Source organism: Euleptes europaea, chromosome 20 (genome assembly GCF_029931775.1).
Source record: "Euleptes europaea isolate rEulEur1 chromosome 20, rEulEur1.hap1, whole genome shotgun sequence".
In the NCBI taxonomy this organism is placed as follows: domain Eukaryota; kingdom Metazoa; phylum Chordata; class Lepidosauria; order Squamata; family Sphaerodactylidae; genus Euleptes; species Euleptes europaea.
Window position 1 is genome coordinate 22,230,622 of NC_079331.1, and position 17,583 is coordinate 22,248,204.

Sequence of the window (17,583 nt, forward strand, 5' to 3'; positions counted from 1 at the left end):
TCTGGACACACCAGGGGCCTCCAGGAAGCCCACAAACAAGATGACTGCAGCAGCATTCTCCTGCCTATGATCCACAGCACTTAATATGTTCAGCATGCTCCTCTGATCCTGGAGATAATAGGTGTGCATCATGACTAGTATCCATTTTTACTAATAGCCATGGACAGTCCTATCCTCCATGAACATGTCCACTCCCCCTCTTCCAAGTTGGCAGCCATCACCACATCCTGGGGCAGGGAGTTCCACAATTTAACTGTGTTGTGTGAAGAAATACTTCCTTTTATCTGTTTTGAATCTCTCAGCTTCAGCAGATGACCCCATGTTCTGTTATTGTGAGAGAGGGAGAAAAGCTTCTCCCTGTCCACTCTCTCCAAACCATGCATAATTGTATAGACCGCTATCATGTCTCCCCTTAACCGCCTTCTTTCCAAGCTAAACAACCCTAAGCATTTTAACCGCTCCTCATAGGGCAGCTGCTCTAGCCCCCTGATCATTTTGATTGCTCTTTTTTGCACCTTCTCAGGCTCTGCAATATCCTTTTTCAGGTGTTGTGACCAGAACTGTACGCAGTATTCCAAGTATGGTCTCACCATAGATGTGTACAAGGGCAATATGACAGCAGCAGTTTTATTCTCTATTCCTCGTCTAATTAGGGCCAGCATGAAATTTGTCACAACATCAGAAGAGCCCTGCTGGATGTGTCCAGTGGTTCGTCTAGTCCAGCATCCTGTTTCACACAGTAGCCAACCAGTGTCCCAGGAGGGCCAACAAACAGCATAGAGGCCTTCGTTTGATGCTGACACTAGCCCTGCCGTCTCTAAATATTCAGGTTCCCTTGTGCATTTTTTACCCCAAGACTCCAATCTCACTTCTGCCTACGGCATATCCCCTTTTTGTGGACAGACAGCACAATAGGAGCCAGACTTTGAGATTATCCCCAGGGGAAGGAAATTTGAAGCTGCCCCCAGCCCTAGCACTGCTAAACCATTCTTCTTTGTTTGGAGTGCAGATCTCCGAACTGACATCCTGATTTATGGCACCAAAGCTCGGAACAGGGCCATCCATGGAGATGTCGTGGCAGTAGAGCTGCTGCCACAGGGAGAATGGAAGGGACGGACATCTGCCCTCTGTGAGAACGAGACAGAAGAAAAGGCCTCAGGAGAGGTTTCCAGTGAGCCTATGCCTACAGGTAAGGGGACATGGTGCTGTGGCAGCTGGCCTGCTTGGCACACAGAAGGCCTCAGGTACAGTCCCCAGGCTTTCCAGATAAAAGGATGTAGTATTAGATGATGTGAAAGACCTCTGCCTGAGACCCTGAAGAGAAGCTGCCAGGCAGAGGAGGCAAGATTGACCAAGGGTTTGATTCAGTATAAGGCAGCCTTATTTCCCTTGCAAAGGTAGAGTTGTTGGCATCATCCAGAAGAACTGGAGGGATTACGTGGTCACTTTTCCATCCAAAGAAGAGATCCAGTCTCATGGCAAACCTTCACAGAAAATCCTGGTGACACCTTGGGATTACAGGATTCCAAAGATCCGGATCAGTACCCAGCAGGCTGAAGCCCTCCAGGTAAAACACTTGGTGCACAGACTAGCCACATTCCAGTCTCTAGGTGCTAATTTATTCACTGTTTGCCTTGGCATTCCAATGTATGAATGTTGTCTTTCTGCAGGACTTTCGGGTTGTCGTGCGAATCGATTCTTGGGAGACAACATCTGTGTACCCAAATGGTCACTTTGTGCGGGTCTTAGGACGGATAGGAGACCTTGAAGGAGAAATTCAAACGATCCTGGTGGAAAACAGCATTTCTGTTAGCCCGTTCTCTGAAGCACAGGTTGGTCTGTTTTATGATGTTTGCTCACCTGTTATTATAAAATTGTTCTCGGTGTGACAGTAACATCAGTTGGTACACTAAAGATCAGTTGCATGCAGTTAAGGAATTGTCATATATTTTCAGGTACATGGAGGAGAGGATGCCTCTATCTGATGCACTCTATGGGTATAGGGGGGAAATGAACTAAGAAATCCCTTCCATGCAAAGATAGCCTCACTGTACTCAATTTCCCATTATTGGTAAAAAGTACAAACTCATTTCTGTTCACATCCTTTTTTTGCAAAACATGTTCTGTGTGTGCTGGCCATGGACAGAAGCAAAAAAACTACACAGGACACCGAAAAAACTGCTCTCTCATCTATTGGAGGGGCCGTGGCTCAGAGTTGAGCATCTGCTTGGCATGCAGAAGGTCCCAGGTTCAATCCCCGGCATCTCCAGTTAAAGGGACTAGGCAAGTAGGTGATGGGAAAGACCTCTGCCTGAGACCCTGGAGAGCCGCTGTAGGTCTGAGTAGACAGTACTGACTTTGGTGGACCAAGAGTCTGATTCAGTATAAGGCAGCTTCATGCGTTCATGTGTCATTTGCCTGCACACTTGTATATCTATTTTGTAAGTCTCCAAGAGCTGGAAATTTGTTTGTTTGTTTTTTAATGAAAACTTGAAACTGTCAGGATTCTGAATTCTGTACCCAGCACCAAATTCCACACAATCTTGGTGGCATCACAGAATTCTGCCACATGTACGCACAACCCTGTGTATAGTTCTTGTTCTGTAATAGATTTGGTGTGTAGGGGATTATGTTGTGACCTGAATGCCACAATTCTTTACCCCATTATGTGGAGAATCTAACTTGCTTCAGTGTAGTATTCAAAAACAGCACCACTTATTTTAGAATGTGACTACAATGTAAATTAACATAGGCAGACTAACATACAATAAACTACAATATCTAAATTTACTCAGATATACTCTCTAGGTTTTTTCCCCTTTTTGTTGTTGCTATATCCTATTACAACCAGCGTATCACAACAACATCAAAGGAAAATCATATTACAAATTGGAAGTGAATAATTGAAGCCCTATTGTCAAAAGCACGTTGTGAAGCACTCAGGCGAAAGGCAAGTCCCAGAGAATGCCAGGCAGCACAGAAGAAAAGCATGTCACTGAGAATGCCCCTCCTCCACATGAAGCCAGCTGGGTGGCCTTGGGCTAGTCAGTTTTCTTTGAGCTCTCTCAGCCTCACCTACCTCACAAAGTGTCTGTTGTGGGGAGAGGACGGGAAGGCGATTGTAAGCCGATTTATTCTCCTTAAAAGGTAGAGAAAATCAGCATATAAAAACCAACTCTAATAATAATAATACTAATAATACATCATGGGTCTATTTAAACTTTGGTTCTACAGCAGGTTTGATGAGCGGTTGCTAGAGGATAAGGGATGCAGAGGGGGTGGTTTTCATATACACTTCCTTCCCCTAGATGTGCGAGATGCCGGTCGTGCTCCCGGAAAAGCCCTGGAAAGTGAGTTCAGAAGAGGAGCTGAAACGCGTTGATCTCCGAGAGACGCATTTAGTGTTCAGCATTGATCCGAAAGGCTGCGAGGATGTGGACGACGCGCTGTCAGTCAGGACTCTACCCAATGGAAACCTGGAGCTGGGGGTCCACATTGCAGACGTCACTCATTTTGTGCCTGCAAATTCGTACACCGATCTCGAGGCACGAGCACGGTGAGCTGCTCCTGGGTAAAGCTGGAGATGTTTTCCTGTGAGGGGAGCCAATCTTCAGTAACGTCACTCGTGCAGGCTCCATTCAAAAGGATGGGAACTGTGCAAGAGCAGAACTAAACACCCGCAAGCTTATGCTAGGACAGATTTAGAAAAAAGAGAATTCAAAACCCCATGTGCCTTTCTATGGTTATGCGAGGCAGAATTTTGAATTTACCTTACTCAGAAAGGACTTGTCCATGCTCTTCTGGCTCCATTGACTCATCAACTCATGTGCTCTTGGAATGCCGTTTCTATGAGGACCTTAGAGCGCGATATCTCTCTCCTCTTTTAATACATTAATTCAGTGCCTCTGTATCTGATATAATGCCTTTTTTATCAAGTAATGGGGATCCCAAGGCTACATTGGCAGTGGCAGATTTTATCTCAGTCCTTATATCCCCCAAACATTAGATTCAAAACTATGCTGCTCAAGATCAATGGATCAAGGAGCTTCTAAGGGATAAAGGAAAGGAAGTAAAGGAAGTAAAAACTCCATGTGTTCATTTACATTTGTTCTATTTAAACCGGACTGCAAATTAAAACAAATATAGTAAGCAAGTCAGCTTGCTTACAAATATAGTAAGCAAGTAAGCTTGCTGGGGAGGGCGGGTTATAAGTCTAATAAATAAATAAATTTTAATTAAAACAAGTATAATAAACTTTGAGAGGCAGCGTGGTGTAGTGATTAAAGTGTTGGACTAGGATCTGGGAGTTCCAGCTTTGAATCTCCCACACTGCCATGGAAGCTAGCTGGGGGACCTTGGGCCGGTCACCCCCACTCAGCTTAACATTCCTTGCAGGGTTGTTATGAGGATAAAACAGAGGAAAAGAGAACGATGTAAGCTGCTTTGGGTCCCCATTGGGAAAGGTAGGATATTAAATAAATGTTTTGAGGTAATCTATTCTAAAAGGAAATCAGTGTAGTTGAATCCAAGAAATGCAATTCGATTATCTCACCAGAATTATCCACTGAGCCCATACGGGTTATCCATACTGAGCCCATTTTGTGGTCCTGTTTTAAGCCCTTCAGGTACCTGACCTCCACATCATTATATGACTACTAAACTGTATACTGCTTTCATCTCATGGGGAAACAGTATTTGGCCCCGTAATTACTAACCCATGGCTTCTGGAAAGTTCTTGTTAACCTGATCGTAGCAAACCTGTTTGTTCAGAAGTAAATCTCACTTTTTCCTATGGTACATTTCCAAGTCAGTGTGTGTGCCTAAGGTTGCAGTCATAACAAGGAAGTGTTCTTGGTTAGCATCCTTGCACATGAGCAAAGAGCGCCAAACAGAAATCTCTCTCGTTCATAAGCAGTCATCATAATTCTGCAGTGTGCATGAGGTGCAAAACGCAAGGTCTAGGGCAGGGGTGTCCAATCTTTTGGCTTTTCTGGGCCACATTGGAAGAATTGTCTTGGGCCGCACATAAAATACACTGACACTAACGATAGCTGATTCATAATGCTTTAAGTAAGTTTACGATTTTGTGTTGGGCCACATTCATAGCCATCCTGGGCCGCATGCGACCCGGGGGCCGCAGTTTGGACAAGCCTGGTTTAGGGTCTGAAGTTGTAGAAACCAGGAGGTTTGAATGGTTCCACCCAAGAGGTGGTATACATGGCTGTTCATTAAATGCATGAATTTCAGCATGGGAAATTTGGTTCGAATTATTGATGTCTCTATTTTGCTAGTGATTTACATCATGAGTCAAATTGATTTGATATAAATCAGCCCATCTTGGCTTCAGTGCCCACATGCTTAGACATGTCAGCAGGTTCTTTTCTGTCAAATTATTTCTGAATGAAACAACTGTTCCAACACTTAATAACCTGTTCAAATAATTATGTACATGAGTAAATTTTTTAATTACAATGACTAAATACTTCTACAAGAACCATATGAATCATGTAATAGAACCTACAAATAAGCATTTCAGAAGGAAATGTTTTCTTGTAATCGTGACCAAGTATATTTAAAAGCACTGAATTGCCTGCATTGTTAATTTCATATTTGTGCTGCTATTTTGCTTAGAATTCCACTGTAAATGTGTGAGTTATATTATTCCTTTTCCCAAGTTACTTCCTGTTGAAGTCAGTGGGCTTAGAAGGGTGTCTCCTTATGGCTGCCAAGTACCGCCAAGTACTGTTATCCTGAATTAACAGTGGATAGACTTATAAATAGCCCCACCAAATATAAAAGGGAGTGATCCAAAGCAGAATCCCACTTAGGTCTGTTGAATTAGACTTACTTCTAGGAAAGTGTTCTTAGGATTGCTGTGTAAATCGCCATCCCATGTAATAGTGTAGCTGAAATTAATAGCTGTCGTCAGTGTAGAAACATTACTGGAAAATGGTTCATTCTAAATTGTTCTGTTGTTCACACTAGAAAAAGTAATAATGTTGTGATATGTTTTCAAATCTGCAGAAGCTTCAGTGTGTTCAATGCAAGCAAATTAATAATCATTATTTGCCCAATTCTTAGGGCCACCACTTACTACTTAGCTGACCGTCGCTACGACATGTTGCCTACTGTCCTCAGTGCCAATTTATGCTCCCTTCTTGGCCTCGTCGACAGGTGAGGTCTTTATGTCCGATCTCGGGGATTGCATTCCTGCCCAGCACTAACCCTTCAGGTATCACAGGTCTGAATATCCCCTTTCCTACAGAGAGAACCAAGAAATGGCGCCTCAGCATTTTTGTTTATTCATGTTGCATTTAACTTTACTCTTCAAAGCTAAAGAACTAGAAAAAAATCAAAATAATGTTTAGGAGTATGAGATGAATGTCATGTATCCTTGGTGGTAAAAAGTGTCATCAAGTCATACCCGACTTTTTGGTGACCGCGTAGAGTTTTCAATGCAAGTGGTTAACTGGTTTGTTGTTGTCTACTTCTACATAGCAACCATGGGCCTCCTTGGTTGTCTCCCATCCAAGTACCCTGGTTATCTTTCTGAGATGGGGTCAGCCTGAGTCAATCCCTACTCAGCAAAAAACAAGTGGGGTTCCCTGCTTGTGGCCATCCATTGGTCCAGATGCTGGGTTATTTTCTCTCAGCCCACGAAGATGCAAGTCCACGCCTGCTGTTGTATGTCTCAAAATGAATTTTAGCAGCAAGAAGCAAACAAAATTATCTTTTCAGAAATGTCTCAACATTTACTCAACGTAATTATAAAACCGTCTCTTTTATTTTCAAGGTATGCTGTGAGCATCATGTGGGAGCTCGATAAAACCTCTTATGAAATAAAAAAGGTCTGGTACAACAGAAGCATTCTCCGCTCTTCTTACAAACTCTTCTACGAGGCAGCACAGGCGCTGCTAGATGGAGACCTGACAGCCGCAGCCGAAATCCCGGAGCTCCAAGAACTGGATGAAAATACAAGGAAGCAAAAACTGGATGAGCTGATCTGGGCAATAGGAACATTGACCGACATCGCCCGCCATGTCCGAGCTCAGCGAGACAGCCGCGGCGCTCTGGAGCTGGAAGGAGTCGAGGTCCGTGTACAGCTGGATGACAAGAAGAACATAGATGACCTCATTCCTCGGCAGCTGCTGGAGGTGCACGAGACAATAGCCGAGTGTATGATTCTCGCCAACCACTGGGTGGCAAAGAAGATCTGGGAGAGCTTCCCATACCAAGCTCTCTTGCGGCAGCATCCACCACCACGGCAGGAGTTTTTTGGAGAGCTTCGAGAATGCGCTAGCGCAAAAGGTTTCACGATAGATACACAGTAAGTAGAACTGGTACTCTTAGGCCAAGGTGTGTGTCTGCCCAACTGTGCTTTTGCAGCAGTTCTCTGGAGTGTATTGCGTTGTCTGCATGATTGGTGCTTTCCAAACAGGGTAGACCCAGTGAACAACATGCTGCAGCATTACTGAAGCTAAGCAGGTGTCCAGCAGATCAGGAATGTGTGTAATGCCCTTTGGATACCCTCTGCAAGAGTAGGGTATTCATGCAAGAAAGGATAAGCATGTCAATATCTCCTTGTAGTGTTTATAAACTACTTTTTTTTTAACTGAATCGTGTGTGTTAAGCGCTGTCAAGTCGCTTCCGACTCATGGCGACCATATGAATCAAAGTCCTCCAAAACGTCGTATCTAACAGCCTTACTCAGGTCTTGCAAATTGAGGGCCGTAGCTTCCTTCATAGAGTCAATCCATCTCTTGTTGGGTCGTCTTGTTTTCCTGCTGCCCTCAACTTTTCCTAGCGTGGTTGTCTTTTCCAGTGATTCTTGTCTTCTCATAATGTGACCAAAGTATGATAGCCTCAGTTTAATCATTTTAGCTTCTAGGGTCAGTTCAGGCTTGATTTGATCTATAACCCACTGATTTGTTTTTTTGGCAGTCCACAGTATCCGTAACATTCTCCTCCAACACCACATTTCAAAGGAATCTACTTCCTATCAGCTTTCTTCATTGACTGAATCATAACCAATCTTTAATATAGTTAGTATAACTAGTCCAAATACAATAATGAAACGTGTGGATCTGAACACATTTTAACATCTCACTGTTTGCACAGAATTGGAAGGGGTCGTACAGGCCATCTAGTCCAACCCCCTGCTTATTGCAGGATCAGCCTAGATCATCCCTGACAAGTGTTTGTCCAGCCTCTGCTTAAAGACTGCTCACCATCTCCCTATCCCACTGTCGAACAGCTCTTACAGTAAAAAAAATTTTCCCTAATATCCAGCCAGTACCTTTCTGCCCACAATTTAAATCAGTCAAATTCCATTTTGTGTAGATCTAACAAGGCATTGGCAGACTCCCTGGACAGAGCCGTTGACCCATCTGATCTTCTTGTGAATAAGCTGCTGCGCTCCATGGCCACCCAGGCGATGTCAAACGCCCTCTACTTCTCGACAGGGTCTTACCCCGAAGAAGAGTTCGCCCACTATGGTACTTGCTTTCATTTGCCATTCCGTGTCTTTATATACGTCCTTCTTCAGCAGGCAGTTCCTTTTAACACAATTTCGGTTTCACCACTGGAGTCTGTTCTTATTTCTTGTTGTTTCTTGTTATGGAGTCTGTTCTCATTTCTTATTATGTTCTTATTTCAAATAAAATAAGGGGGGGGAGAGAAGGCAAAAAAACCCAGTAACTAATTAGAAAGGGGGGAGGGAACATGTATCGAGAGCAGAAACAAAAATACAACAGTAGTGGCACATAAATTTGTATGAAAGATTTCCAGATATTTAAAAATAAGATCATAGGCAATGCCATGCATTCAAATACTGATAGAGCTGTCAGGTCCTCAATACCCTGAGGTAGGCATTTATCTCTCCAGTGTTGTAATACAACTTTTAGCTGTAAATAATAATAAGAGTTAATTTTTATATGCCGACTTTTTTTGCCACTTAAGGGAGAATCAGACCGGCTGACAATCACCTTCCCTTCCCCTCCCCACAACAGACACCCTGTGAGGTAGGTGGGGCTGAGAGAGCTCTAAGAGAACTGTGACTAGCCCAGGGTCACCCAGCTGGCTTCGTGGATAGGAGTAGGGAAACAAATCCAGTTCACCAGATTAGCCTCCACTGCTCATGTGGAGGAGTGGGGGAATAAAACCCGGTTCTCCAGATCAGATTCCACTGCTCCAAGCCACCACTCTTAACCACTACACCACGCCTGGGGGGGTGTCCATTTTTGTTGACCATTGGTTAGTCTCCAAGAGACAGGCAGATAGTTTTAGAAGTATGTAAGCTGGCCCTTCAGTTTTGTGTCTCTACCTCAGGTCTAGCCCTGGATAAATATACCCACTTCACTTCGCCCATTCGAAGGTACGCTGACATCGTGGTCCACAGGTTGCTGTTTGCAGCCACTTCCAAAGAGGACAAAGCAGGCGCCAAGGAGAACTTATTTGGCAACAAAGAACTGGAAGAACTGTGTAATCACATCAACAACAGAAACAGGGTAAGGTGGACAGTGAGCACACGTGGTTATGAGGTTATATAGTAGTTACAGTGAAAGCGCAGCCTGGATGGGGGCTACACTTCTGTGTGTGAACCAGATCTAGGGGTACAGGTGGACCGTAAGTTAAATATGAGCAGCCAGTGTGACGCAGCTACACAAAAGGCTAATGCAGTCTTAGGGTGTATCAACAGAGGCATCACATCCAAATCGCAAGATGTCATAGTTCTGTACACTGCATTGGTCAGGCCGCACCTGGAGTGTTGTGTGCAGTTCTGGAGGCCTCACTTCAGAAAGGATGTGGACAGAATGGGGCGGGTCCAGAGGAGAGCGACGAGGATGATCAGGGGCCTGGAAACCAAGCCCTACGAGGAAAGGCTGAGGGAGTTGGGAATGTTTAGTCTGGAGAAGAGGAGGTTGGGGGGGACATGATGGCTCTCTTTAAGTATTTGAAGGGCTGTCACTTCGAGGAGGGCAGGGAGCTGTTCCTGTTGGCAGCAGAGGATGGGACTCGCAAGAATGGGCTTAAATTGTGGGAGGAAAGGCTGGATATTAGGGGAATTTTTTTACAGTAGGTGTTATTCAACAGTGGAATCAGCTACCTAGGGAGGAGGTGAGCTCCCTCTCACTGGCAGTCTTTAAGCAGAAGCTGGAGAAACACTTGTCGGGGATGCTCTAGGCTGATACTGCATTGAGCAGGGGGGTGGACTAATAGCCTGCATGACCCCTTCCAACTCTGTGATTCTATGAGTCTAAAAAAAATCTGCATTGGGCTTTCCCTCCCCTAAAAAAGCCCTTTATGGGTTCCTTGGTAATTTAGCTGGAAAGCAGGCACAAAAAGGGGTCAAACCACCACACCAAGGCAACTTTCCCCAGGTTTTTTGTGCTGATGTGGGGATGGAGAGTTTTTTCTAGGTGGCCAACTTTGTTCGTAATGAAAGATCAGTGTTACCCTAACATTGTGTGTGGCTTTTGGAGCTGGAACTTCAGTCTGCAGTGGCGTTACTTTCAATAACATTTAGAATATTTGTACCCCTGCTTTCAATTAAAAAAACCTGGCATACTTAATCACTTGCCAGAAATGAGCAAGTGCAAATGCTTCAGCTGCTTTGGACGCAGGCGGAAAGAACTGTCAGGTGATAAATGTGTGTGTGTGTGTGTGTTAAGTGCCGTCAAGTCGCTTCTGACTCATGGCGACCCTATGAATCAGTGTCCTCTAAAATGTCCTATCTTTGACAGCCTTGCTCAGATCTTGCAAATTGACGGCTGTGGCTTCCTTTATAGAGTCAATCCATCTCTTGTTGGGTCTTCCTCTTTTCCTGCTGCCCTCAACTTTTCCTAGCAGGCTTGTCTTTTCTAGTGACTTTTCTCATAACGTGACCAAAATACAACAGCCTCAGTTTAGTCATTTTAGCTTCTAGGATCAGTTCAGGCTTGATTTGATCTAGAACCCACCGGTTTGTTTGTTTTTTGGCAGTCCAGGGTATCCGTAACTCCTCCAACACCACATTTCAAAGGAATCTACTTTCTTCCTATCAGCTTTCTTCAATGTCCAGCTTTCACACCCATACACATGAACTAGGTGAGAAATGGTAGCCACATAAGATGGTGTTGCTGATTTCCAGAGGCTGAGGTCCTGAAACAAACTGTGTACTCTAACCTCAGTGGCTTTCTTCGTACAGGCTGCCCAGCATGCCCAGAAACAGTCGACGGAGCTTTTCCAGTGCATGTACTTCAAAGACAAGGACCCAGAAAGAGATGAGCACTGCACTTCCAACGGGGTTATCTACTCAATAAGGACCAATGGGGTGCTCGTCTTTGTGCCCAGGTAATGCAATTTTGGCAGCTAATTAGGGCTGCACTCCATGCAGAATCTCCAAAGATAGGCTGCAACATTTCACCCTGCCTTTGGGAATCCCATTTCCATGCACTTTATTCATCAAATACAGCCACAGACACATGCTTCAAGAAGCAATTACAAACCGTCCCGGCATGGCCACCAGTATTGGCCAATGAAGTTAAAATATTTATCAGCTGAGATCCGGTAAGGCTCCTGGGAATTATATGATATCCCCAGAGGTGATAAAATCAGATATCAACTAGTGGGCCCCAGTGCTTGCTGCACTCTACTCATATCGATCAATTGACTTAGATCCTCAAAGATTCGGGTCTTGCAATTATTGGTCCAATATATAAGACAGGAGAAAAGTCGAATCCTGCCAACTATTGACCAGGCTCCTTAGTGTTGTTAGCAAACTGTACTCCAGACATCTATATTGGAAACTTCTTGATTGGTTGGACAGAGAAAATATATTGATGGATGAGCAGGCAGCTTTTAGAGCTGGTCATTCATTCCACCACAGATCAGTGCTTGATCCTGCATCATCTCATGGAGAAGTACAGCTCTAAGCCTAATGGGGCACTTCATGCTACTTTCGTGGATTTTAAAGCATTTGATAGTATCCCCAGGAATAGGCTTTGGGCAAAGCTTGAGAACTCTTCAATAGGTTGAAGACTTTGTATACTTACCCACTTGTTGCATGAAGGAAATTCCTGAAATGTAAGATGTAGGCTGCAATCCTGAGGGGGTGGGGAAATCTCCATAGGAGCCAGCATGACCCTGTGCTAGTGAAGGTGCCACTTTATCATGGGATAAAATGGCAAAAACGCCGGCATGGGGGCAAACACACTGGCATCTGGGAGCGATGGAGTGCCACCAGCCCCCACTGCCAGTCCAGGAATAAAGTCCTGGAAGAGAACGGCTGAGCAGGTGTGGGGGAGGTGTTCCCAGAGGTAGAGTTGCCTTTAGGCAGCTTCCACAACTCTGTCGGCCTGGGAATGCCTCCTTGAGCAGTGGCGGGGCTGTGCCACTTTTTTTGGTGGCGCAGCCTTGCTTTTTTTCAGTGGGGAATTCCCCCCCTTTTCCCTTATTTTATTTTTTTAAGACTTTTTTTTCTCTGTGGAGGCCAGGAAGTCTCAGAAGAGGCAGCGCAGCTCCACCGTGGATCTATCCCCCCTTTAGGAATGGGCTTCCTGTCTTCAAGGCCACCTCTCCAGTGAGATACCACTTGGCAAAGGCGTTGAGAAGAGGAGTTACTTTTTATATGTCGACTTTCTCTACCACTTAAGGGAGACTCAAACCGGCTTACAAGCACCTTCCCTTCCCCTCCCCACAACGGACACCCTGTGAGGTCAGTGAGGCTGAGAGAGCTCTAAGAGAGCTGTGACTAGCCCAAGTTCACCCAGCTGGCTTCGTGTGGAGGAGTGGGGAACCAACCCGGTTCACCAGATTAGCTTCTGCCGCTCATGTGGAGGAGTGAGGAATCTAACCTGGTTCTCCAGATCAGAGTCCACCGCTCGAAACCACTGTTCTTAACCACTACACCCTTACTTTGTAATTTCTACATCAACTCCCTGGTGCAACACGTAAGAAATCCAAGTTTCCATTCTCCAGAACTTGCAGATAAAACAATTCCTGCTTTGCTGTGTACAGATGACACTGCCATTCTATCCTATTCACAAGTGGGCCTTGGGAGAGCACTTTATGCCGTCACTGCATATTGTGAAGAGAAGCAGCTTGTAATAAATTGCCAAAAAACAAAAGTCCTCACTTTTGCCCAGACACACCGGAAACATAGATGGCAAATAAATGGACACAACATCGAACAAATGAAAATCGTTCAATAGCTTGGTGTAGTTTTTCAGTCGTCTGGACATTGGAGAGCTCAGGCACTGCATGCAGTAGAAACCGCCCACAGAGTAACCTCTGCCATTCTATTTCACAAAAGGGGCCTCTTTTATCCCTGCAGCAATCAGTCTTTCAAGGAAAGGTTATTACCTGGCTCCTGTCTGCCTCCCAGCTTTGTATGTACAAGGAAAGGTGCTTAATGGAAGCTGTACAATCTAAATTCCTACGAAATATTTTTTGAGTCCCCCGATGCTTTCTGAATGCCCTTCTCAGACTAGAGGCTGGAGTGATCTCTTTGGAGACACATATGTGGCTATTGGTGTTTACCTACTGGCTAAGAGTTCCACAGGGCCTGTAAAACAGCTATTCTGCCTGGCTTGTGGTTGAGGCCAGCTATGGTTTCCTATATATGATTGCTGGCGTCCCTAACCCCTCACCACTGTTGTATTTAGTCCATCTGCTCGCCTAGTTGTAACTTTTTACACTTAGAGGCGCCTAAGTAGTTTGAGGATATTTTGGATTACATAATTTTAGGGCTACTTTAAAGGTTGTTTTAATGGTTTTTATTGATAAATGAATTATTATTCTCTGTAAGATGCTCTGAGCCCTGTCTCGGCTGGGGAGAGCAGGGTATTAAATTTAAATAAATAAATAAATAAAAATGTTCAGTCCTAAGGGCCCTAGGATTGAACATTTATTTTTATTTAATTAATTAATACCCCGCTCTCCCCAGCTGTGACCAGGTTTAGAGCGGCTTACTGAGAATAATAATCCATTTATCAATAAATTTATTAAATTGAAATAATAAATAAATCCTCCTTGCCGACAGATACCGCTCAGCCTGGCTAACATCAGTTGAGGGGGAGCTCCAGGAGTATAGCCTATCCTGCCAAGTTCGACTGCAGCTTGGGCCCCCAAAAGCAAAATAAATGATTAAACAGTGGCTTTGGGATCGTGCCTTAGAATCAGATAGGGTACAGATATACAGAAATAACCATTTCATTTTGCAGCGTACCAAATATTTTCAGCCAGCAGATTATTTTAGGTCCCTTGAGCTCCCCAAATACTGGAGAATGTTTACACTGACACATTTTAAATGCTTTACCCTCAGACCTTCTGGAAGGCAAATACCATTGTGTCCCGCTTTCTCAATGACTTGTCTTCATGTAATATTGGGAACGTAGAGTCCATTGAACATGTCCTGCTGCACTGCCCATTTTGTAATGATATTCAACATCAGTATATAGCTCCAGTTTTGTCAACCATACCAGGAAGATCTGAACAATTTTACACCTTCTTTTTTCTGACTCTTCCCAGGAGATAACCTATTGTATAAAGTTGCTAAATGTTGCCTGTGGGCATGCGGGATACAAAAGCAGTTGACTAAGCCAGCGTGGTGTAGTGGTTAAGAGCAGTGGTTTGGAGTGGTGGATTCTAATCTACAGAACTGGGTTTGATTCCCCACTCCTCCATGTGAGCGGCGGACAATAATCTGGTGAACTGGGTTGGTTTTCCCACTCCTCCACATGAACCCAGTAGGGTGACCTTGGGCTAGTCACAGCTCTCTTAAGAGTTTTCTCAGCCCCACCTACCTCACAGGGGATGGGGAGGCTATTGTGGGGAGGGGAAGATGATTGTAAACTAGTTTGATTCTTCCTTAAGTGGTAAAGTCAGCCTATAAAAACCAACTCTTCTTCTAAGTCTTAGCAACTCTGCCAGGGTTGATGGGGGAGGGCTTTATTCTTCTCTGTTTCCTTCTCAATTTACGTACTGTCTTGTATTTGCCAAATTATACGTGTTTATTTTTATTATAACCATTTGATAATTTTCTGGAGCTGATCTTGTATCGAAATAAATTTTGATGATGATGTGCCCAGGTGAGGCAGCTGACGATTGTGGCAAGTAGAGCAAGCCCATATGCTTTTGGGCTAGCTCTTGCCTAGGGTGGAACACTTCGATTTAATAACTGTGGGAGTTAGGGGAGACACTTCTGGCTCTAGAGCTGGTATCCTGTAGGTACATTCTTCTTTAGAAAAGGATGCCTAACCTGCCATTATATTACATTAGCTGTCAAGAAAACAAAGTGTTGCTTCCATCTTCAAGTACTTGAAGGGCTGTCATATAGAGGATGGTGCCGAGTTGTTTTCTGTTGTTCCAGAAGGTTGGACCAGAACCAACAGATTGAAATTAATCAAGAGTTTCCGTCTTGACATTAGGAAGAATTTTCTGACAGAGCGGTTCCTCAGTGGAACAGGCTTCCTCGGGATGTGGTCAGCTATCCTTCTCTGGAGGTTTTTAAGAAGAGGTCAGATGGCCATTTGTCAGCAATGCTGATTCTATGACCTTAGGCAGATGATGAGAGGGAGGGCATCTTGGCCATCTTCTGGGCATGGAGTAAGGGTCAATGGGGTTGTGGGGGAGAGGGGTAGTTTTGAATTTCCTGCATTGTGCAGGGGGTTGGACTAGATGACCCTGGTGGTCCCTTCCAACTCTTATGATTCTGATTCATGCTTTTATAGCACCTTAGAGACCAAGGAGTTTTAGGGTATAAGCTTTCAAGAGTCAAAGTTCCCGGACTCATGTCTAACTATTCTACTGCAGACCAACACGGCTACCCTCTGAAATAATAAGTTTATATTTTACTAATTAATTGCATCTGGGGCACCAACTCCCCCTATCCCGTGACGTACAAGGAACAAATAAAGTTGGGTTTCATTTTATATCTTTCTGCGACAGGTATGGAATTAAAGGAGCCGCCTATCTGAAAAACAAGGAAGGTCTGGTCCTCTCTTGCCAAAGCGACAAGAGCTGCAGTTGGAAACCGGGGGGTCTCCAGCGTTTTCCTGACAGAATTATCTCCATTCCCACAGTTGGAGAGCCTGTTACCCTGAAACTCTTTGACCATGTGACAGTAAGTTTCAGATCTGTGTGAAATGTTATCAGTCTTTTAAGAAATGGAGGCAAAATAGCATAAGAACACAGGAAAGCCCTGCTGGATCAGACCAAGGCCCATCAAGTCCAGCAGTCTGTTCACACAGTGGCCAATCAGGTGCCTCTAGGAAGTCCACAAGCAAGACGACTGCAGCAGCATTCTCCTGTGTTCCCCAGCACCTAACATAACAGGCATGCTTCTCTGATACTGGAGAGAAGAGGTATGCATCATGACTAGTATCCATTTTAACTAGTAATGAATACTCCTCTCCTCCATGAACATGTCCACTCTCCTCTTCAAGCCTTCCAAGTTGGCAGCCATCACATCCTGGGGCAGGGAGTTCCACAATGTAACTAAGCATCTTTCTGTCTTTTCGTCTCCCCCCCCCTCCCCCCAGGTACAAATATCCATACAGAGTTCTCGGTGCCACGCTGTTACCATCCGGCTTCAAATAACAAGCTGCAAGCCTTACAAGATGTCAGAACTGGAGATGGCTCAGAATCACCATGTCTCTAAAACGGATTTGGTGAGGGAAGTCACAAAGACCGCAGAGGAAGCTCAGCTTGCACAGGACAAGGCCAAAGCAAAGCCAGTGGAGGAAGAATATGAACAGTACCGCCAAACAAAGGGCATCAGCCTGTATTGCTTACTGGAGGAAATCAAGGATTCGGCTTTATTGGATGTATCTGCAGACAGCGGAGCGTGAAATCGCCACCCACTGTTGTTTTATAGGACTCTTCCACTGTTTTTTTGGATTAGAAATAACAGTGTGCGGATATTTTCTTTAAAACGTTTTAGTGGGCTGTGCTCAATTAGTCACTGTACATATCATTCATTGTATCTACTGATAAGGACATTTTAAGATCTTGTTTTTAAACTCGCTTGTAGCAGTTAATGTAATCTAGAAATTGACTACAGGGACTGTGAAAATTTTACAGTAACTCAGGGAACCTGTTTCAAACACCAATGGTGGTGTCGTTCCATTAGCTTGAAAAATTTGCTGTCTGTCACACCAAAATTTTTATATCTGCGTCTGTTTTCCCGAACAGTTAAAAATGAATTACATCAACTTCCTTTGGATAGAAAGTTGAGTATTCAAAGTGCTTTCAGTCTCCTTGACAAACTGGTTTGTTTGCAGGCATTAAATGGACTGTAAAATTATACAAAACACCTGGCAAGCTTTTAGAAATCGCTTTAAAGTAAAAAGATAGAATGAAGTTTGGACCTTTTTTCAGAATCTGAGTTCTGCCAGTACGGCTGAAAGAGGGGGGCATAAGGAATAATATATTTGGATCAACTGTTTTCACTTGTGAAACAGAATGTTTCCTTATGCTGAATGCTACATTGCAAAATACCTCATGCAGTTGAGTCATCCTTCTCTGCTAGGGAGGGAGCTCAAGTCGTTGTGTGACAATAGGGGTAAAAGTTCTGGGACAGTGGGAATGTGTAGGTAAAATGCA

General features: G+C 44.3%; 1 protein-coding gene across 1 annotated transcript in view; it reads left to right on the top strand.

The window, feature by feature from the left end:
- Positions 1 to 16,847, top strand: part of DIS3L (DIS3 like exosome 3'-5' exoribonuclease) — a 44,390-nt gene extending 27,543 nt beyond the window's left edge. Inside the window, exons 7-17 of the mRNA XM_056865784.1 lie at positions 1,010 to 1,189; positions 1,398 to 1,567; positions 1,671 to 1,832; positions 3,309 to 3,556; positions 6,082 to 6,174; positions 6,794 to 7,327; positions 8,341 to 8,495; positions 9,328 to 9,506; positions 11,186 to 11,331; positions 15,928 to 16,102; positions 16,521 to 16,847. Coding sequence (XP_056721762.1) covers positions 1,010 to 1,189; positions 1,398 to 1,567; positions 1,671 to 1,832; positions 3,309 to 3,556; positions 6,082 to 6,174; positions 6,794 to 7,327; positions 8,341 to 8,495; positions 9,328 to 9,506; positions 11,186 to 11,331; positions 15,928 to 16,102; positions 16,521 to 16,829 — 2,351 coding nt within the window. The 3' untranslated portion in view covers positions 16,830 to 16,847. The remainder of the gene's footprint in view (positions 1 to 1,009; positions 1,190 to 1,397; positions 1,568 to 1,670; positions 1,833 to 3,308; positions 3,557 to 6,081; positions 6,175 to 6,793; positions 7,328 to 8,340; positions 8,496 to 9,327; positions 9,507 to 11,185; positions 11,332 to 15,927; positions 16,103 to 16,520) is intronic.
- The last annotated feature ends 736 nt before the right edge of the window (positions 16,848 to 17,583 follow it).